The 23313-nt window shown below is 36.0% G+C and overlaps 1 protein-coding gene across 3 annotated transcripts in view; it reads right to left on the bottom strand.

The window, feature by feature from the left end:
• Positions 1-23313, bottom strand: part of UNC5C (unc-5 netrin receptor C) — a 353473-nt gene that overhangs the window by 136286 nt on the left and 193874 nt on the right. For all 3 annotated transcript variants that reach the window (XM_026015628.2, XM_026015627.2, XM_072755605.1), the window contains exon 2: positions 14860-15081. In XM_026015628.2, the coding sequence (XP_025871413.1) occupies positions 14860-15081 (222 nt within the window). The remainder of the gene's footprint in view (positions 1-14859; positions 15082-23313) is intronic.

Raw genomic sequence — 23313 nt, 5'->3', positions numbered from 1 at the left:
CAATGTACAGGGAAGCATCTATTGAAAAATGAGAAGAATACAATTGCTTCTTTCTCATTAATAATTTTCACAATCCCCTTTAGATACCACCCCGTCCTCACTCCATAATCCAACATCTGTAGACATCCTAATCTATACTTACTTAAATAATATAGATTTATTTCCCCTGCACATATAAGTGTCAACCCATCCCTTCTCAAAGCTTCTTGCTACTCAGCAGGTTTCAAATTTGTTTTTATTATCTATTATGTGGGTGATCTTTTAGCAATACTTTGAAGTACCTTTCCTATTAAAAGCGAAGAGGGATTTGGTGTCCTAAGAAGAGACATAATGATAGCTTATGGCTATTATTTCACACGTTCCTGACTATGAGACAATTCTTTTTGCTTTTAAAAAAAGAAAACATATGCCAAAGTACAAAAAACAAAACAACCCCCCCCAAAAAAAAAACAAAAAACAAAAATAAAATTTAGAAGGAAAAAGGGACCACATAAAGCCTCACTAAAGGTTCATGTTTTACATAAAGCTGCAGTTGGGACTTTACAAAGGAAATCTCTGCACTTTTTATTTCTGGTTCAGAGGATTTACATGCTCTTTCTAATGATCTGGGCCTTCAGTACTGGGTAATGTCTCCCAGTCCCCAGCTTAGCACTCATGCAAAATTGAAGCACTTTGGAGGCAGTTTAGTAGCTGCAGATGAATCTCAATGTGCAGGAAAAGGCATAATGGCTGTTTAGCACTTGCTAGGAGAAGCCGAGGAAATCAGGGGGAAAAATCTATTGAACTTAAGCCATCTGGGAAGCCAACTGAGAGCGACTGCATTAACAACGTGTTTACATTCCCATTGTGTTGCTAGGCCAAGCAAAAGTGTGTGTGTGTGTGTGTGTGTGTGTGTGCACGCGCACACGTGCACGGCTGCACACAAAAGAGTGTGCACAGAGGAAATAAAGTGAAACTCTTGATTATACTGATTATTTTCGTTTGGTTTTGGCAATAGTACCAGGAAAAATTTTTTTGAGAAACGTGGCTATGAGAATTTTCAGGTCTCCACGAGACAGGGTGACTGTTGGAGTGTAGGAGTTGGAAGGATGCTATGGGCATGAAGAAAATGAGCGATAAGCAGAAGCTTAGCTGTGCAGGGCTTTTCCTGTATCTGGCCCTCAGTACAATACAACAGATTGGGGGAGGCTGCAGGAAGCTGGTAAAGAACAACTAGGGAGTGCTTTCATTGCCGGTTACATTTATAGTTAACTCAGAAATACTGGCCAAATGAGGGAAAATAGCCAGGTAAATTCCGTGACTGTTGGCTCCTACTCACTGTCTCCATCACCAGGACACTTTTTTTCTGCATGGTATTTAATCAACTATTTTTAGAGCACTTTTAGGTTCCCAACAAAAGTGAGAGGAAGATACAGATTTCCCCTATACATTCTGCTTCCACACAAGGAGAGCCTCCTTTATTGTTAACATCCTCCACCAGAGTGGTACATTTTTTTTTTTACAACTGATGAGCCTCCACTGACACATTATTATCACCCCCAAATCCATAGTTTACATTCAGGTTCACTCTCAATATTGTACATTCTACGGATTTGGACAAATGAAAGGACATATCCACCTTTATAGCCTCATGCAGAGTAGTTTCACTAACCTAAAAATTCCCTGTGCTCTATCTATTCATTGCTCTCCTCCCCTACCTCTTGGCAACCACCGATTTTTTAACCATTCCATAGTTTTGCCTTTTGCAGAATGTCATATAGTCAGAATCATACAGTAGACAGCCTTTCAGATTGGCTTCTTTCACTTATTAAAATGCATTTAAGGGATCCCTGGGTGGCGCAGCGGTTTAGTGCCTGCCTTTGGCCCAGGGCGCGATCCTGGAGACCCAGGATCGAATCCCACGTCGGGCTCCCGGTGCATGGAGCCTGCTTCTCCCTCTGCCTCTCTCTCTCTCTCTCTCTCTCTCTCTCTGTGTGTGTGTATGACTATCATAAATAAATAAAAATTAAAAAAAAATTTTAAAATGCATTTAAGCCTCCTCCATATCTTTTTATGACATGATAGATAATTTCTTTAAAATACTAAATAATATTGCATTGTCTGAAATTGTTACAGTTTACTTATCCATTCACCCACTGAAGGACATCTTGGCTGTTTCCAAATTTTGGCAATTATGAACAGAACTGTGTAAACATCTGTGTTTTTGTATGGGTGTATGTTTTCAACCATCCTGGGTAAATATCAAGGAGTGTGATGGCTGTGCCATGTGGTAAGAGTATGTTTAGTTTTGGTTAAAAAATGCCAAATTGTCTTCCAAGCAGCTATATTATTTTGCATTCTGACCAACAAAAAATGAGAGTTCCTGTTGCTCCAAATCCTTGTCAACATCTGATGTTGTCACTGTTCTGGGTTTTGGCCCTTCTAATCGATGAGAGTGGTATCTCATAGTCATTTCCATTTGCATTTCTCTGATGACATGCAATGTCCATTTGCATGTCTGTGATGACATATGCTCACTGCAATTCTTCATGAGATGTCTATTAAAGTTTGTTGTGCTTTTGAACCGTAGCTCCCCAAAACATATGCCCACATCTGAATCCCTAGCAAAGGAAAATGCTACCTTTCTTGGCTAAAAGTCTTCGTAAAGACTAAATGAATGATATGACTTTGTAAAGTCAAAGATCTTGAGATCCTGAATTACGCCAGGTGGGCCCCAATTCAGTGACAAGTGTTCTTGTAAGAGACACACAAAGAAGACAGACATTGAATGAAGGTGATGTGAGGAAAGAGGCAGAGATTAGAGTGATGCAGCCACAAGCCCAGGAATGCTGGGAAGCCACTGGAAGCTGGAAGAGACAAGGAACAGACCTTCCTCTAGAGTGCCTGGGGAGGAGGGTGCTGCTCTGCTGCATTTCAGACATCCAGCCCCAAAACTGTAAGAGAATAAATTTCTGTTGTTTTAAGCCCCAGAGCATGCAGTAATTTACTGTGGCAGCCCTAGGAAACTAATACAGTGACTAAGGGCATTTACTGTCTATCTTCAAGGAATGGACTCAAGAATCTGACAGAGCAAAAAGGTGAGGAAAGGCTATCTGCCATGCAGTGTTGTTCTGGTTTCACAAATGCCCCATGGAATGGGTGTGGGGAGGTAGGTAGCCTTTTAGTCACTAACGTCATTTCATACAGAGGGCATCGTTGTCTAGGATCATCAAGGCTGTAGCTATAAAAAGAGGCATGTCATTCATTCCCTGCCCTTCCTGGAATTGCCTTGTACAGAACATTCCCCTGGGTTTTTGTAGCTAAATTTTAATTCACTCAAGCTCTAGAGTTCCCCCCCTCTTCCCTCAGGAGGCTGCTATCCCTCAGTCTGAGAAGTTTAATAGGCAGAGACAGGCGAAAGGAAATTGCAGAAAGCAGGGGCTCTCTACCGTGTAACTCTATACTACGGAACTATCAAGGGGTTTTGTGAATTAATTCTCAAGATGAGAGGAGAACACGAGCAAATGGTAAAGCGGACTCTATTCTCTCTCTTTTCCCTCGCCTCTTTTGCCCCTTTCAGACTGTGATCTCTTTAAGTGCATTAGGTCTCAGTTGTATCTCTATTTACAGCACCAAGAAAAGTATCTAGGGCATGGTTTTTGAATAGAACATGTGTTTCTGTACCCACTCTATGCTGTGCTTTCACAGCACTGTCTGCTCTTGCCCCACTTCAACCTGGTTGTACATTAGCATTGCTACAGAGCTGAAAATTAGTGAACAGACAGAAAAAGAATAAGCTATGCCCTGCTCCCAATTAAATCCTCTCTGGGGTGGAGGCCAGGACATAGGTGTTTCCAAAAATTCCCCCCTGGAGATTGTCAAATGCAGCCAAGGTTGACAGCTAGCATCCTAATCATTCCGTGTAACTCTTGCCTTCATATTCTTGGAGATTTCTCCCAAAACAGATTTTTTAAGATCTGGTTAAACCCTTGATGAAATTAGGAATGAGTCCAAGACTTCCCTAACCTGAATTGTTTTTCATTACTAGATATTATGCTTCCTACATGCTGTGCTTGCTTGTTTGCCAGACCCTGGTATTTTGCTAATTGTGGCTTTCATGTTATACATGCTGATTTTGTTATCTCCGAATACTGCTTTGCAGAGGAACTGGAAAGGGTGGTTATTTCAACAGGCATCCCAAGGTGGTCCTGAGAATGCCTAGCTAAGGGATGACTCTAGATTGATGGATTGATGATATTTAGGAGAGAAGACCAAAAGGCTCATGGTGAGGAATGCCACCCCTCCCTTTATGTTGTAGCATTAGCTCCTTCATGGATTGTGGCATTTTTTTAACCAAAAAAAAAAAAAAAAATCTGCTGTGAATTTGAAGATATAAAAAAGTGCTGGATGAGGAGAGATAAAAAACAGCATCAGAATTTTGAGCCAATTATTGAGAGAATATTGGACAGTGATATTTAGTAATACAGAGACGCTGCTAGAACAGATTACAATGTGCGGCATCCCAGAATAAGAAGTGCAAACAGGGGGTCCCTGGGTGGCTCAGAGGTTTAGCGCCTGCCTTTGGCCCAGGGCGCGATCCTGGAGTCCCGGGATTGAGTCCTGCGTCGGGCTCCCTGCTTCTCCCTCCTCCTGTGTCTCTGCCTCTATCTCTCTCTCTCTCTCTGTCTATCATAAATCAATCAATCAATCAATCAATCTTTAAAAAGAAAAAAAAAAAGAAGGGCAAACAACTTGGGGCATTATCTCATAATTATCAGCCAGGCTTACTCATATTAGCACAATAGGTACCAACACCAAAAAAAAAAGCATATTTTAATTTTGAGAGAAAGCCATGCTTTTTATAAGCTAATCCTCTCTTTTAAGCTAAAATTGTTTCTTAAACTTCCTTAAACAAGGTGCTTAATTCATTTCATGTAGCAATCCAGAACTCTGGTGTATGTTCCTTCCTCTGAAGATAAAGAGTAAGAGACTCTCCTTAAACTCCTCACAAATTATAGCCAAAGGTTAGATTAAAAATATACTTTGGCTTTTAACACTTGTGCTATTCTCACTTTGAAGTGGGCATATTAAAACTCTAGGCCACAGCATATGCATGGTTGCTGGGCACCTGGCAAAATTGCTATAGCAACACAATCACTGGTTTCACTCCTGCAATGCCCTGTTTGGGTAGCAAGTAATCGAGATGAAGAATGGTCCTTGGACTCCTGTTTCTTATTGTAGCCTCTGTGTGGGCTTGGGATGGGTAGTATTTGATTTAGTTCTTTCTAAACTGGGGAAAATACACGCATACACAAACACACTCACACATATGCATATCTATATCTATATATTGCATTAATATTTATAAATTGTATTAATGATTTCATCTTCGCTGTGGGAAGACAAAGGATTAATGCATTTGAAGTAAGTGTTAATCGACAGAAGACAATTCCTTTGTGCTCGTTACATTAAAAACTCTCGCTGAATATAATTTTTGAAAATTTCTGTTTTCCTCTAATGAAATGACAGCTCACTAAAACTGAACTGAAGGGGTGATGTTTTCTTGCCTCTACTTTGCAATCATTTTCTGGGCCATATCTGTTCAATAAATACATGCTATCAAAATGACATAGTCCACAAATATGGCATAGCCAGGGTATGTGAAGTACGTGCAGTGTCTACAGTACTGATGCAAATATTGGAATAGTCAAAAAATGAACAAATGACATTAAAAACTTCTCAAAAACAATAGATTAGAAACAAAAGCAACCCAAATAGGTAGCCTAACATTTTTCCAGTATTCACTTCTGTTTGTAAGCTAAGGAAAGAAGGGAAACAAAAACCAGGTTTCTACACAGTGAGAGAGCCCGAATCACTCAGGCAGCTGAGATTCATCTTCATGCTAGACTGGAGTGAAAGTAACAACTAAAATCTACATTCTGGAACTCTGACCCAAGCATGTATTTGTCACTGCAGCTGAGATTATGTTGGCCATGTTAACTCAGGTGTTTAAAGACTTAAAGTCAATGTGGAATAGGGACCAATCAATTGTGAACACTAACAAATGAAGAATAAGAAAAAGTATGTATTTCAGGATGATTGATATTCTGTTATCTCTTGCCAAGGTATCACACTGACTCAGTGGAAAAGCCTTCATATCCTACATGGATCCTTACCAATTTTTCTATTTTTATTTTGGGGCCAGCCTTACACTGAAAAAAAAAAAAGTTCTGAGTTTCTGGTATTGAAATAAGTACCTCTGGGAAAGAAATCAAATAAATAATTGGTTTATATCCCAGCATCATTTATCTTCATTGACAGACAAATATACTACAGATATAGGGCTCTATCCTTGTAGAAGCAGTAGTCCTACTGACTTAATAGAATAATTATGGAGTGAAGTTCAAATAGAGCTTCCAAATTTTATGCATAATTTCCTAGCATTTATTTATTTTTTTAAATAATAAATTTATTTTTTATTGGTGTTCAATTTGCCAACATACAGAATAACACCCAGTGCTCATTTAAACAAAGTTCATATAAATTCCTTTTGAAAATGTTCACTCTGTTAATGAGAATAGAGTCTGAAGTAACTATTTTACATAGAGAATGATTGGTATGTATGTACTTAATACGTAAAATAACTTTTATAGAAGATTATGCTGTCTTATCTACTCCTCAAACCACCTATTCATGAAATATCCTAAATAAAAACATCATCAGTATGTTTCACTAAATTTAAGTTACTCAAATTTAGTAGGATGAATAGCTATAATCCCACAAAACACTTTTAGTATCTCCTGTGCTTAAAGCCTTGTGTTGTAAAATTCAGAAAAGACAGAACTTCCCAAAACAGAGGCCATATGATATCATTCCAATGTAGTTGAAGAGACAAATATGAATACACACATACATATAGTTACATATGTATACTCTGTACATATATATCATCACATATATATTTTATATGCATATATTATGTATATGTGTATATCAAATATATATTATCTATTTTTATATATGAATATAATTCCATAAATAACATGGCATTTTAAGAAACTGCCATTTTTTACCTTGAAAATGGTTGAATGAATCTCTAACGGTGGGATCTCTGGGTGACTCAGCAGTTCAGCGTCTGCCTTTGGCCCAGGGCATGATCCTGGAGTCCCAGGATCGAGTCCCACGTCAGGCTCCCTGCTTGGAGCTTGCTTCTCCCTCTCCCCGTGTCTCTGCCTCTCTTTCTGTGTCTCTCATGAATAAATAAATAAAATCTTAAAAAAAAATCTCTAATGGTTTAACTTAATATACATAAACAATTCACACTTATGAGTATAATAAAAATGGAAGTACAAATAAGAGAAATGTAGACATGTTACATATCACTTGAGTTGTTTTTTTTTTTCACTTGAGTTTTTTTTTTTCACTTGAGTTTTTATAGAAGGATTCATCCACAATATTGCATTTGAGATGCTTCTTTAAGCATGAGTAGGATTTTGACAAAAGTAGGAAAGGCAAAGTATGGGGTAAAGGAACTAGAATGGAACTAGAATAGTGAAAAAGACAGATATAGGGGCATCTGGGTGGCTCAGTGGTTGAGGATCTCCCTTTGGCTCAGGGTGTGATCCCAGAGTCCTGGGATTGAATCCCCGCAATTCCATCTCCATCTCCCTATGTCTCCATCTCCCTATGTCTCTGCCTTTCTCTGTGTGTCTCTCATGAATAAATAAAAGACTTTTAAAAAGACATAATCCTTGATTTTCGGGAACTTACTCTTGAGCTTATAATGTTAGATGGAAGAGGAGAGGTAACTTGAGAAAGGAGACATAACCGTCCCTCTCAAGTATCTAACATTAGTAAACCCAGGAAGTAAGCAGACTTGTTTTCTAAATTTCCATTTGACCTAAATAGGACCAGTACATCAAGATAATGGAAAGCTGATTAAACTCAATTTAATGAATAGCATGCCAGTAATGCAGAGTGTAAATGACTGCCAAAATCTCACAACTTAAAGTTTCTATGATTCCAAGACATCAAAATGTAAAGAAAAGAATGTTCACATTCATTTTAATACAACTTAAATAAATCCCATCTAGTTTCCCTTTGAAAATGTATGAGCAGCCTCTCCTAAATCACATCCTGGTATGACATTAATGTCTCATGATATTTTAATAGAAGTTCTGTGAAAAGGAGTTCAGTTGCCAAATACGATGAGGTTAAAAAAGTTTTCCAATGCAGAGCTTTCCTGGGTCTTTTAAAGGAAAATATACTTTATACTGTCTCCAAAAGGAGTATATAATTATTATAGTGTTTCCTAATGTATTTGACCACAAAGTTTTTTGTTTCTTTTGTTTTTGTTTCCCCAATAGCACTTACAAGACAATGGTGCTTCACTCAACACAGTTCAAGAGGAAAAACTAAATTTGCCCAATGTCTAGGACATATGGTAGAAAAGAAACTATTAGAAGGTTAGCAAGTTTGATTGGGAACTGACTATACTGAAGTTTTTGAGTATATGATCAATGAAGTTGATCTTTATTCCATGGACACAGGAAAACCATTATGTATGTTAAGAAATGGCATGATATAATTACTTGGATCTCTGCTTTAGGCCCACAACTATCTGGAGAATGGTTTGTTGGGGGAAAAAGGCTGAAACCAAGAAGGTGTTGGAGGCTACCTAAATCATCTAAGAGGCATATGATAAAGGAGGCCTATATATATCAAGGGGATAACAGTAAGAATTAAGAACAGAAGGATGTTTTGCAAGAGAATTCTGAGAACTGGCAGTAGCTGATAATCACTTTGGCTGTTGGAGTAATGGATGAAGCTGACGTTTCTATTTTTGGTGATAGGATGGAGAGAAGAGGTATCTGAAATAGGCATACAAGAGGAGGAAGAAAAATTCAATTGTGCCACTCTTGGAACAAACGGGGACCTAAGTGAAGACACCATATTGCAAAAGCTCCTTTTGGAGTAAAGGCAAATTCACTTAAATTTGTGCCCCATTATAGCTTCTCTTAATGAGTCTTTTTTTTTTTTCATGTTAAGGCTCACTCATTTGTTAATCAGCAAAATATTAAAGAGCTTCAAGAAGAAAAAGAATCAAATCCTAAGCACTAGTTCAAGGTATTCCAGAATGAGAAAGGGCTCAGATACAGAAAATCTGACACAGGAAGGCAGGTGAAAGCATGAAAGATAAATATTTAGCTGACATTCTGAACCAGATTTTCTTTTCTCAAGAAAAGGGAAACATGTATCCATATATCTCTTTTAGACAAGCTGTAATGTGTTCAGTAGTTACGGCAGAATTTAGGGAGATGCTACCCGGTACAGGGACAAGGGCAAAGGTTTGGAATCAGAAAGCGATGGGTTCATACCCTTGCTCTGCCACCTTCTAGTTATGTGATTTGGGGCACATTAGTTTCTTTACTTTGCTGAGCCTCAGCACTTTCATTTACAAAAGGAAAACTCCAGAGATTATCTCATAAGACTGTCATGATAACTATATTACATAATACATGTAAAGCATTCAGTACAAATATTGGAACTTTTTATTGTGGTTGAGTTGGTCCTACAGATAATATTTTGCTAATGTGAGAATAATTAAAGAAGAGAAGGGAAAAAATCTCTGGGATTATTAAAATTTCAAACTGACCTAGGTTTTGTAAACTCTCCGTTTGCATTTTTTTTTTTTTTGGTAGAGGAGAAATATTTGCCTTTCAGTGCTAAATCTTAGGTACCATGGAAACAGGGGTTGAAAAGACTTCAAGTAAATAGAAAGCAAGCAGCCATGCCTGAGTTTTCCTTAAAAATGCAACCATACAATTTTGAGCAGATCAAGATTTCTGTGGAATTCTGAAAGAACATCGATACTTATTACTATATTACCAAATCAAGAGCTTTTGGCTATTGACATTTTCAAAACCATTGAATATATACTGCTTTCCCCTTTTCTGTTTCTTCTACTACATATTTGCAAGAAATGCAAATGGGGTATAAATGATAGAAGGCAAACATTAACAGTAATATATGATCTTTTATCACTACATTTTATCAACAGTGGTGTAGCTTGGCTCAGTGAGTACAAAGCATTGTTTGCTCGGTATTTCAGAACTACTTAACACCTTCATAATTTAAAAGGAAGAATTTTGTGAGGTGAAGGAGAAATTCTGTTCTTTTTTCTGGTTTTATTGTTTTGCAGTTCTTCGTTGTGAAGTTACCTTTGAGGAGGATTTTAGAGAAAGTAGTTGATTTTTTCAATGTATCTGACTGCCGCTGAACATGCTTCCAAATATTATTATTCTAAGGCAGAGTATCTATGAAAAAAGACCTCATTTGCAGTGACTTCTCTTTCTCCTGCTTCATCTGAGAACCAATTTGATTTTTTAAATGTCAAGAAATTTCTCTGATTTGTAATATATTTCAAGACTTGATGCATTTAACCTTTCTTGCTGTTAAGAACCACTAAATCCCCAATAAGACTATAGTCAGACTACTAAGTGAAGAGTTGAGAACCAAAGTTGCAAGTGAATCCAACCTCAGGGGAAAAAAAAATCTCCAAAACCAAGTACTTCAGTTTAAATTCCATGTATAATGCTTCTGAACTCATGGGAAAGCAGAGAGCTCTAATATAAGAAGCCCACAAATTTCCCACCAACACTTTTTCAGATTGGAGATTTATGATAACAGGCAAAGAGATGCAATAAAATGGTTTGGCCTTTTTTTTTCAGGTTTCATTATTTATTATGAAAATAACACATTCACAGGACTGGGCAAAAAACTAAACTTATTATGAAAGAAATCTCCTATCAACCCATATTTTGAGCTGTCAACTGCCTATTATATATTTCTCCAAAACATCCCAATGCCTACAAAAATATATGTGCATCCTTTACATAATGAGGACATATTGCATGCAGTGTTCTGTACTCTTGTTTTCACTTAGAATTTTATGTGAGAGATTTTTCTACAGCCTCACATATGGAGAAACCTCATTATTGTAAAAAGCATCACAATAATCCATGTAGGGACAACAGTCCTCAATATGTCTCTGCAATAAAGGTGCAATGAACAACCTTGCAGTTTAGTCTTTGTGCTCATTTGGAATCTTCTTTTAAGATCCTAAGTTTGTAATTACTGAGTGAAAGGGTGTATGCATTTAAATATTGGTAGGTATTTCCAAATTGGCCTTCAAAAAGTTTGTACCAATTTATAATCTCCTCAACAAAGAATGAGCTAGTCCCTATCCCATTCCTTTACCAACACTCTTTGCTGTTTTGATCTTGACATCTTAGATGCTTATTTACCAACTGCATTTCTTTTCCTGTGTCTTCATGTTCAACCTCTGCTCAGTTTTCCATTCAGTTGCTGATCTTTTTCTTAAATATACTTTAAGAACTAGTAATACATAAATCAGTCCTTGGATTAATGTATGTCCACAGATATGTTCCTGTGTGTATTTGTCCCTTGGTTTTGTGGTTTACTTGCTTTGGATATTCAAATTTGAGAATGCTTTCTTATAAGACTTCTTAATTTTGTCTTAATTAAAAAGACTTTGCCCACTGAAAGCAACCAACCAATCAATTTACAAATCTCCAAAATTTTCTACTAATGTTAGTGATGATGATGATGGTGGTTGTGATACTAATGATGATGACATTAAACCCTAACATCAAGAATTTATTTTATTCTAACAAATGGGATAAAATCCAAGCTTTATGTATTTCTTCATTAGTTCATTCATTCACTCATCCATTCATTTAATTTCCAACTGCCTTAAACCTTATGGACTGAAAAACCATCTTAATACATTGTAAGTTAACTGAGTATTTAACTGAGTATTTCCTGGTCCCTATTTTAATCCATTAATCTGTATGTCTTATTCTCTGCTCAGATCAAACTCTTCACTTCTTTAGTTTTACAATATATTTATAAAGATCTGGAGTTCCCTCATTATACGTTTATTTCAGAAATCTTCTAGCTATTTTCACAAATTACTTTTCATACAATGTTGGTGACTTTATAAACAGTAAATATATATATTTTAAGATTTTATTTATTTATTCATGAAAGACACAAGGAGAGAGGCAGAGACATAGGCAGAGGGAGAAGCAGACTCCCTGCAAGGAGCCCGATGTAGAACTTGATCCCAGAACCCCATGATCACAACCTGAACCGAAGGCTACGCTCAACCACTGAGCCACTCAGGTGCCCCTATAAACAGCAAATATTTAAAAAATATTGTCTTTCTACCCAAGAACAAGATAAGTTTTCCACTTATCTTCCTTGCATTTTTCTTACTCTGAGTAGCATTTAATGTTTTTCTTTCTAAAATTCTCCAAATTTCTTGTTAACTTTATACATACATATTTTCTTTTACATTGCTATTGTAAATGATATCTTTTATTCCATTATACTCTGACTGGCTACCTATAAAAGAAAAGTTGATGGGTCATATGAATCTTTTTTTCAGACACTTTTCTATATTCTCTTGACTTTTTTTTTCAATTTTTAAAATTTAAAAATGTGTTTTTCCCAGGGGCATCTGAGTGGCTCAGTCAGTTAAGCATCTGCCTTTGGCTCGGGTCATGATCCCAGGGTCCTGGGATTGGAATTGAGCCCATTGGGATCCCTGCTCCATGGGTAGTCTGCTTCTGCCTCTCCCTTGGCCTGCTGCTCCCTCTGCTTTTGCTCTCTCTCTGCCAAATAAGTAAATAAAATCTTAAAAAAATAAAAATGCACTTTTTTCAGATATACAAAATCACATTATTGGTCAAAAAAGATCATTTTCCACTTTTTAAAACAATTTTTATATTTTTTCAGTTATTTGTCTTGCCTAATTGCACAGGCTAGTATGTTAAGGACATAACAGTATTGATATCTGAGGGCATCTCTATCTTTTTTCTAACTTGAAAGGTAATACATTTGTCTGGATGCTGGTTTTCTTTGAAAGTTTTGGATGAACATGAAAGACAGCAAAAAGGTATATTACATTCCACTTCATCCATGAACCTGAGGAGCTCTGTACAAGTGTTGAAGCTCCCAATTCCATCCTTAGCTCTTATCTGTCCCACCCTGAATTTGAATAAAAACATGCCAGATATTTCCATTTATGGCTGCTTTTACAAGGTATTTTTAATAACTGATATATGCAATATTAATTTTATGTGGAAATAAAAAATATAGTATTTTAAGAAGGGAAATTTCTTACTAAAATATGTATATATTCACACACGCATACATATATATATGACCAACATAGCATGAAGCTGGCAGAGGAGCTCAATGTCAGAGCAGTTTTGTTTTTACTTCTCATCCTTCTGTATATACATTTTCATTAATTTATAAAGACAAGCTTAAATATGTTTGTGACTTTCATCTTAGCTTTTGAGATGCTTTCTTTTTTCCTCTTACCATTAAAACTTGTGTGTTTGAAATCTTTACAAGTAAATGAGCTGAAACAAATAAAACTAATTCACTTGAGATTTGGTAGACATCTGGTGGAGTTATTTTCTGAGTAATTAGAACGAGAGGTGAGACAATTCCCCAAAGTAAGCTACTGTACAGTTGGGTACCTAGTTATTTCTACAGCCATCAGATTGCATGCAGTGAGCATATTGATTCACAAATTGACAAACAATTATGTAGAGCTGCCACGTGATTTTCTAAGACCATTTGTGTTATATCAGTATATGCTTCACATGCTTTCCTAAAAGATGCCTTTTTTCTGTCTTCTCACAGTCTGTTCCATTTCTTTATGTCCCATCACCTCAATATGACGTTTTTATTAGTGCTTTGTGTTGTTAGAGATAGGGACCACAGATCTCCCTCAAGAGCTGGTCCCTGCTTGTTCTTGGTCAATCCGACATTTGGATATAAATACAAATTATGATTTAGATTTTGGAAACATGTATCTATCTTGGTAGGTAGAGATATTTATGAAAGAAAATAAAGATATTTAAATGCTTCCTATTTGGCTTGGAAATGTTGATTGGTGAAATCTGAATATTCAAATTATATGTCTTAATACTATGAGATCATAGATCTAGAATGGATCTGAAAATTCAAATTGTTCTTCTCCCTACTAGAGAGCATAAGCACTTAAACCACTATAAAATGATACACATCTTTCTAGTCTATAACTCTAGGAGATTCCACAACTATCTTAAGTCACCCATCATAAAGTAAAAAGATGCTCTTAAGAAAGTTTACTTTTTAGCTGATCTAATAAACTCTACTTTATCTTCTCTCTGCCTTTAGTATTTAAATGTTAGGGATAATTTTTACAGAGCAATAAAGTCAGGAGTTTTCACCAGGCCAGGAATAATGATAATCTGATCAAGACCCACCCAGATGGTGGCTATACTCACCCCTTCACCTCTTCCTGGATCCCACACTCTCACTATTTTCAATCACTCTCAGTTTAACTTTAAGTAAGAGTTAGATAATTAGGATTTACTTTTATTTTATTTTATTTTTTTTTTAGGATTTACTTTTAGACATAAGTTAAAGTCACAGGATACTTTGAATTTGCAACATTTATAAATAGTTTAAAAATATGTTCCAGGATTTTTAGGCCTGACACCAGAAGTGACACTTGAGTGAAATTTGTCTTTTACTACAGCACTTGCCATTCATTCAGTCTATTCATTTTTTTCTTTTATCTTTTTAAGTATGAACTATGTCCATCAGGAACCAAGTCAAGATTTATTCATCCCATTTTACTTTGCACTGCATGGAATGAGATCACTAAATCTTACCCAAACTGAACCAAAACTTTTGCTGAAGGATAATAAATACTTTTATTCTCACAATTGAAAGAACTGTCTGACAACATGCCAAAGTAGTAAGTGAATCTTAAAAATGCAGTGGAAAACTCACCAGAGGTTTCATCTACTCTCTCGTCTACTATGTGATCCTTCTGATGAACCCATTCACTATTACACTTGAAGTAGATCTGGGTGGCAGGACTGGCTTTACAATACAGGTTCACAGGCTTATTCTTCACGATGTAAGCTTCTTCAGGCTCAATAAGAAAATGTGGTAGAGGTTCAGGTGGATCAGATGGAAAGGTTTCTGGGAGTTCATGAAAAAAGTCGTCGTCTGGCGAAACAAGAAGAAAGAGGAAAACATTCACATCATTGTAGCCACTTGCCATTTACTTGCTATTCATTTAAAAATAATGACTCATGGGTGGCCCGGGTGGCCCAGCGGTTTAGCGCCGCCTTCGGTCCAGGGTGTGATCCTAGAGACTTGGGATCGAGTCCCGTGTCGGGCTTCCTTATGGAGCCTGCTTCTCTCTCTCTGCCTGTGTCTCTGCCTCTGCCTCTCTCTCTTTCTGTGTGTCTCTCATGAATAAATAAATAAAATCTTTAAAAAATAAAAATAATGACTCATAAATAATCTAATTAAGGGTTTGTGTGGCCACTATGCACTGGCAGTACATCAGGTCTATGGACTGATTGCTCAATTAATATTTTGGTTGTTATTCTCATTTTTACACATGGCAAAACTCAACATCAGAGAAGATGAATATGTTGCCCTGAGCATGCATATAGTAAATAGCAGAACTGGAATCAAAACCCAGGTTTGTCTCACTCAAAAACTGTGATCTTCCCCATAGAGTACTATACCTCCTACTACACAGTTTTCCTCTTGAGAGCTGACAAAAGCAAAAACAATTTCATTAGAAACATCTGTTTGAAAAATATAAGGCTCATAGGTAAACATTAAGTTCTTTGCAAGAAGCTGAGAAGGAACATGAGGAATAAGAAATTAATGATCTTTAGGTACAGATTCAAATCTATCTTTATTTTCAAAAGATGGCATTGCATGACATATTCATTCATTTATTCATTCCTTCGAAATGAATATTTACTGAGCTCAGAATTATTTTCAGCACTGCAAATATAGATAATAATATTATCAGTCAATAGTAGATTGATAGTAGAGCCTAGAGTCTAGCAATGATGTTTGGTCTTGTTTGGAAACTACACCTCAAATACCAAGTGTATGATATGACTAGTCAAACCTATTCTCATTAGAATATTACTGTGCATTATCATGAAGAACAATAGTCAATAATCTTGTTTTTTATAGCACTGAAAATTATCAAATATATTGCTTCCACTCTCCTGTTTCAAAACCACTGAATAAACAAAACTCCAAAACCACTTGAGATATTTGTACACTTTGTGGTATGTTTTTCATAATGTGGGTTCTGTATGATTCCAAATAGAAACAGAAAATTTAAAAAGTGCACAGAAAATCCTACTATCATATTTCACAAAAGTCAAGGTAAAAAGGCTTTCCGATACACTGAAATTAAGTGAGACCAGATAATTTTCTTCCTGTGACAGATAGTGGAGAGCAAAACTATTATTCATTCTGTAAGTTGATTAAGTACCCCAGCCTAATATGTAATGTTAAAGGGGTGTGGTCACAATTAAAATTTTTTACAAGTTCTTTAAAAGTATACACATTCAGTAGCAAATATATGATACAGTATGGGTAAAGACTGGTTGTGCATATATTACCTTAAAACTCATTTCATCACTCATTTAGTTGCCCTGTTTGGGGATATGGCCATTAGTAAAATGGACATTGGTCTGCTAAGAAACCTGGCCTGGCACTTTTTCCATCTAGCTCATAGGATAGTTGTGGAAGAGTACCCATGTTTGATTTCTGCAAATATGTTCTGCAGTACAAATTGGCTTGCTTGCATCACAGACACAGCTAGCTTTCAAAGCTCTCCACAATTATAAATTTCTGACACTGGGATGTAAATGATGCTTCCTGCAGCTGGCTTTATCACTTCCTTAATTTGCTTGCTTCTGGCAGGGCATCATTTCTGGTTTTTCCATTGTTGAACATCAAGGATCCAAACTGTCAGCTAACTAAAGAATAACCTTGTTTCCATCAACTTCGGCCTCTTTAATCAATATGCAGGAACACTCAAAACAGAAAGGCAAAGGAACGGGGAAGTAAGGAATCGACAGATCCATCAACATAAAGTTGAGGTCTTGAAGGCCTTATTCACTTTTTGTTATTTTTTCCCCCAATGCACTTATTGTTATATGTGATAATAGATATCAGACTGAAATTCAGTAAAATGATAGTTGTGTTTTTGTTACTATTACTCAAGGAGGCAGAGGGTTGATTCAATTTTTTAAAATACTGCTGTATATTTATGCATATAGAAAGGTGTATGTATTTTGTAACAATGTATTTATTTAAGTTTGTAAGATATCAAAAGCTTTCCTTTCAGTCATCATTTCAGAAAGTGAGATTTGTTTTTTAGAAGGAATTATGATTGTAAAATATCACGTTCCTGTATACTACTTTGCCTGTAGCCAAATACTTATGTATTCACATCCTACAGAAAGACAGGCACTAAAAATTGATTACTCTTCTTTGCCAAAAGCATGTATTCCTTCCTTCTGATTATTTTACTGTAAACTACTGGGGAGACTAATGGAAGTTGGGAAAGTCACACATATGTTTTCAACTCAAAAAGGGTTCCGTTAAGTGCTGCAAAAAATAGTAATAATTTAATAATGTATTTAAAAGATGTAGGGCAGCCCTGGTGGTTCAGCGGTTTAGCGCTGCCTTCAGCCCAAGGTGTGATCCTGGAGACCCGGGATGGAGTCCCACATCGGGCTCCCTGCATGGAGCCTGCTTCTCCCTCTGCCTGTGTCTCTGCCTCTCTCTCTCTCTCTCTCTCTCTCCTCTCTCTCTCTCTCTGTATCTCTCATGAATAAATAAATAAAATCTTTAAAAAAAGAGATGTATGGACAAACTAATTTTGTATTTAATTGTGAGTTTTTACTTTACTATCAGTGAAAAGAAATAATTCTGTCTTGGTTTGAAGCTTCATAAAATGTTGATTTTTCAAGGTGTTTGTTAAATAACACTTACTATGCAACTTATTAAGGAATGGTTTCCATCATTTGAAACATTTTCATCATGTGGTAAATCCAATGTTTCTTTTACATATTATTCCAGTTTTTGCATAAACTCCATCTTTTAAGTTTGATCTGGGGAGATGCCTTAACCAATGACAACATATTAGTTTCCTACTATTTCTTATAATACACATACAGTGTTTAAGTCTATGCCTAGATAAAATAACATTAGGCAATATGGCACAATACTTCTAATACTCAATTCAGGGGATGGGAATGATAAAGATAATTTTCAAGACCCTGAGACAGTAAGATAAGTATAATGGGGTAATTTGACAAAATGGGAATGGAATGTTTATCAGTGGGATAATGATTATCCTAGCTGTGCTTAGAAATTCTTCTTCATTTGCAACAGGTGGCCTGGATACCATGCCCAACCATGTAAAATGGCCTAAGCAATATCCCCCACCATCCGGTCAAGTATGCTAAGACAATATTTTCTTTGCTCTAGACAGCAATGGTAAGTATCAGCATTAATTTCAGAAATTGTCTTTTCATGGAATTTCATCTTAATTTTTTTTCTAGAGTATGTTTTGAAAATCAAGCAAACCATTTCTCTTCAATCAAAATTATAAAGGAAAACTTAGGAGTATTTAAATATCCAACAGGGTTACAGCCATATGTATTTAACAGGGGAAATTATTATCTCCAAATATCATGTATTTAACAAGGAAAAAATAATCATCTGCAAATGAGCGTCTACAAATACCTCTTCATGAATGCTTAGCTCCTCTGCACTATGTATGCATTTGCCTTGCACACATATGGAGGGATCTACTTTTCAGTTTTGGTAACAAGTTTTATGCAACTATTACCAATTGTTAAATATTTCTGGCTTTTGAAAAACAATGCTAGAATGAGAGCTGTTTTGAAGGCAGGAATTATTGTAATTTTCATTTTTATTTTACATTAAGTCTGCCACAGTGCCAGGCACATTGTAGGAAGGTCAATAACAATCTTATAAAAGCATGAATATTACACAAAAGGCAACTGTGATCATTCAGAAAGTGTTCACAAGATATTTTAGAGTTCATAGTACCTCATATGAATTTACAAATACCAGAGGTTGTAACAGTAGTAAGGTCTACAAACTTGACGGGATACAAAATTTGTGTGGCCTAGTGAAGAGTGAAAATTTGGGGATTCTCACTGTATTAAGAATTCTGAAACGGTGACAGATGAACTTAAATGAAGAGTCCTGTGTGACAGCACAGGTCACATATCCACAAAATTGATCCTGTCTACAAATGTCAGTTAACCAAACATTCTACTTCACGGAAAAATCTGAGAATTAAAATTATGTAGTGGATGTTTGTTTTAGAACTTACTTGCTATTCCCCAGCTTCTTACAGTGATTAGATGTCTTCCAAATGAATCATGGCTTTCCAGAGAAAGAAACTCAGTCTTCAAATAGGTCTCTAAGGAAGTGTGTTTGCAATGGTGTGCAAGGGACAGTGTGCAATTTTATTTGTTCACGGCTTTCCCTTTGGATGTACTCCAGTGCCCATTCATGTGTCTAATCGAAAACAAGTAAAATCCCCACCAAACTGAAACTAAATCTTTCAGGGCATTAGAAGGCTCTTTAATACATGGATATAATACAGTTTGAGATTTTGAAGTTCAATACATGGAGATAACAAGGTTTGAGATTCTACCTTGAGTTGATAGACTATTTAGTGAGATCATCTGCTAGCGTAGAATTCATTTTACTATCCAAATAAACCGGCTTTCTGACACTATTAAGGACATGCTACAAAACTTGAAGCTATAAAAGAACAATTTGTTTTTTTCAGCAGGGAGATCAGTGAGTGCATCCTATTACAACTTTATCTCTTAATATAAATAACCAGAGATCCCTGAAATCTTCAGAGAGATAATGGGAACTCAATTTGTGAACAGCAACTTCAGACAATGAACTTATTTCTGGCAACATACCATTTATCCCAAATTATTACATGTTGTATAAAGGCAAACCCCAGACGCCGATATGGATGCACTATGCTAGCTGGGTCATATGACTTGATTAATAAAATCGCTAAACAAGTGTCCTGCATGGAGTTCATTTAAATTAACAAAGTAAATTTTCCAAAGTTGGTTTTATTCTGTACATTGAATTCACTATTAACTTAAAAGTATAATTGCCTTTTCAATTTAGATGTAACATTATTATTCATTTCACCTTTCTGTAACACTTGACTTAATTTTCTACTTTCTATCATTACCCAATATTGATATTGCCATTTTATCTTATTATGAGATAAATCTCAATATTTCCTTTTCTGTGAAATAGCCTTTGCTTTTCCATTTATATACAAGAAGAGAAAGCTTTGTAACATGTATTATTTTTATAGACTTGCATTCCACCTAAATCTTGACAGGAAAATATTATGCTATGAACATCAATCTAGGAGGCTTAGGTTGCTGGTTTTATTGCTATGTATCAAGCCTTAATTTTCATCAACTTAATACATAAGTTTCTATATTTCTGAATCATAAGACTTAAACTATTATTGCTTATATCATAAAATATAGGACTATTATCTCTTTGTCTGAGACCTGAAGCGTATTCTTCTGAAATGGAATTTACTTCCAAATGATTCAAGAGCAATTTAAAATGAATGACTGCAAAGCTAATTTTATCTGCATTTGGCTGCCCATCCATCAGAGAGATAATTCATGATATATTACAACAAAAGGCAGCTGAAATTAACTATTTGAATGAGACTCTAGCTTTTAACATTTTGATTAAACATTTTGATTAAATATCCTTTGGAAGACAAAGACTATGGTCTATATTTCAAGCAACATATTAATGGATTCATCATTTAAATTTAAGTAGCTGAATACATAATGCCTTAAATGTATTACACAATTTGGAGGTACTGCATGATTCCAACTCCAAAACAAAAAAACTTTTTTTTTCTTCTTTTAAAGAAATACTTTAAAAATCATGCTAGACATGATTAATGATGACATGGAGTCAACATGCTATTTAGAGATGCACTTACCTGTGAAAGAGAGGCACCTTCTCTGCCCCAGTTTAAGCCTTTATGATCCCTGAATTTTACTAATATAAAGTCTTCCTAAATGTTTTACTACCTACAGTCTTTACCTCTGCTACATGGTCTATACCATGCTCTTAGAAAATGTTTTTAGGGGATCCCTGAATGGCTCGGCAGTTTGGCGCCTGCCTTTGGCCCAGGGCGTGATCCTGGAGTCCCAGGATCCAGTCCCGCGTCGGGCTCCCGGCATGGAGCCTGCTTCTCCCTCTGCCTGTGTCTCTGCCTCTCTCTCTCTCTCTTTCTGTGTCTATCATAAATAAATAAATAAATCTTAAAAAAAAAACCAAAATGTTTTCAAAAATACACTTACTCCCTTTCTCAATTAATTTAATAAAAACAATGTAAAGCATGATGGTAAGTTTATTTTTGCTCATCAGATTAGCTAAAATATATTGTATGATTGATGAGGAGTGGGGGAAATGTGCCTCTGCATATATTGGCTATAGTATAAACTGGCACCATGGTAGAGAAAAATGGACAATATAAAAAAAAATTAAATCTCTGCACACCTCCAAATAGTTTATCCCATTTCTTGGAATGTATCTTACAGACATAATGGCATTTATAGGTGTGTGTGTATATATACGTGTATGTGTATGTATATGCATATATATGGATATGTGTATGGATATGTATCTATATACATTATGGATATATCCACATACATTATGGATATACATTATATATGTATATATAATAGACATGTGTACATATATATACATAGGTACACAAATATGTTTATTGCGGCACTGTTTATTAAAAAATAAATGAAAAATTTCAACAGAAGTCAGCTGGAATTAACTGTTTGAATGAGAACAACTAAAAATCAACTGAGGGATGGGTAGGTAATTATATGTCCCACTCTTTTGCCAATAAAAATAAGGAGCAGATTTGTATGTATTAAATTAGAAGGGCAATCATTAGTCATCTAAGCAAATAAAGAAGTTTTTGACCAATCTGCATAGAATGATGCCACTTTTTGGAAAGAAAGAAGAGAAGAGAAAAAAGAAGAGAAGAGAAGAAGAGAAGAGAAGAGAAGAGAAGAGAAGAGAAGAGAAGAGAAGAGAAAGAAGAGAAGAGAAGAGAAGAGAAGAGAAGAGAAGAGAAGAGAAGAGAAGAGAAGAGAAGAGAAGAGAAAGAAGAGAAGAGAAGAGAAAAGGAAGGTGGGTGGGTGGGTGGGAGGGAGGAAGAAAGAAAGAAAGAATATAGCAACACCTAGATAAGTGTTTGAATAACCCAGTAACGGCCTTGCCAAGGCGGCAAATCAAACTAGCCATCACACTTCCCACAACATTGCCACCCTGTTTTGTAACTCTTACTCAATTTTCAGTTATCAGACATCCTTTCTTCTGAAGGCCTCCGCACCTCCAAATCCTGGACTTCAGTCCCTTATATCATCTCCCACTGCTCTCTACTCTCCTTGTTTATTATTTCTTCCCCACTAAAAGGCAAGTTCAGAGCTTTAGGAACAGTGCTTATCTTGATTCATTTCTGCATAACCAATACCTAGTCCAGTGCCTGGCATGGACTTTAAGGTTTTCTTTTCTTTTTTCCTTTCCATTTGAATTATTGTTCCTAACTAAGTTGCTATATGATAAGATAGAAGTATATAGGAATTACTCTATCAACAGAAATAATGAGAAGAAATCCTTACTCAAAATATAATAGAAATATATACACCTAAAAGGTGGTCCCATCCCCACATTAAAAAATTATACGGATCCCATCCCCACATTAAAAAATTACATATATCTTCTATGCAAGTATTAATGTCATATATCATGACATGTAACAGCCTTTGACTAAATATATTCTCTCACTAAGTAAGCAAAGTTGAATCTAAAACATTTGTGTGTGGAAAATAATATGATACATCTAATTACTGTGTCTCCTCAACCTCCTGGCCTCATTTGACACTTGACTTCATTGTACTACTCACTCCTTTTTGAAACTTTCTCCTCTCTTGGGAACTGTGCATTAGCAATAGATTGCTTCTTATCCTGTATCTTTGACCTTTCTCTATGTTTTGTGCTGTTTGAGCACAGTCAGTCTTACCGAGGTTCTCTCCTTTAGTTTCTCCCTTGGGCATCCCATCCACAACTTTGGCTTTAATTATCAGATCATGTCACACACACCATCTTCCACTCCATCCCTTGCTTCTTAAAATCTGTTGATGCCTTTGCATTGACCAAGAATGAAATCAGATTCCTTACCAAGGCCAATGAGGACCCAACTGATCTGACTGCTGCTGGCCTTTATGTCTCATTTCCTACCCTCGTGTCCTTTTCACCACTCTGAAGACAGACAGT

The sequence above is a fragment of the Vulpes vulpes genome, chromosome 4 (assembly GCF_048418805.1).
Source record: "Vulpes vulpes isolate BD-2025 chromosome 4, VulVul3, whole genome shotgun sequence".
Lineage (NCBI taxonomy): Eukaryota > Metazoa > Chordata > Mammalia > Carnivora > Canidae > Vulpes > Vulpes vulpes.
This window is presented reverse-complemented; position numbering and strand designations above follow the sequence as displayed.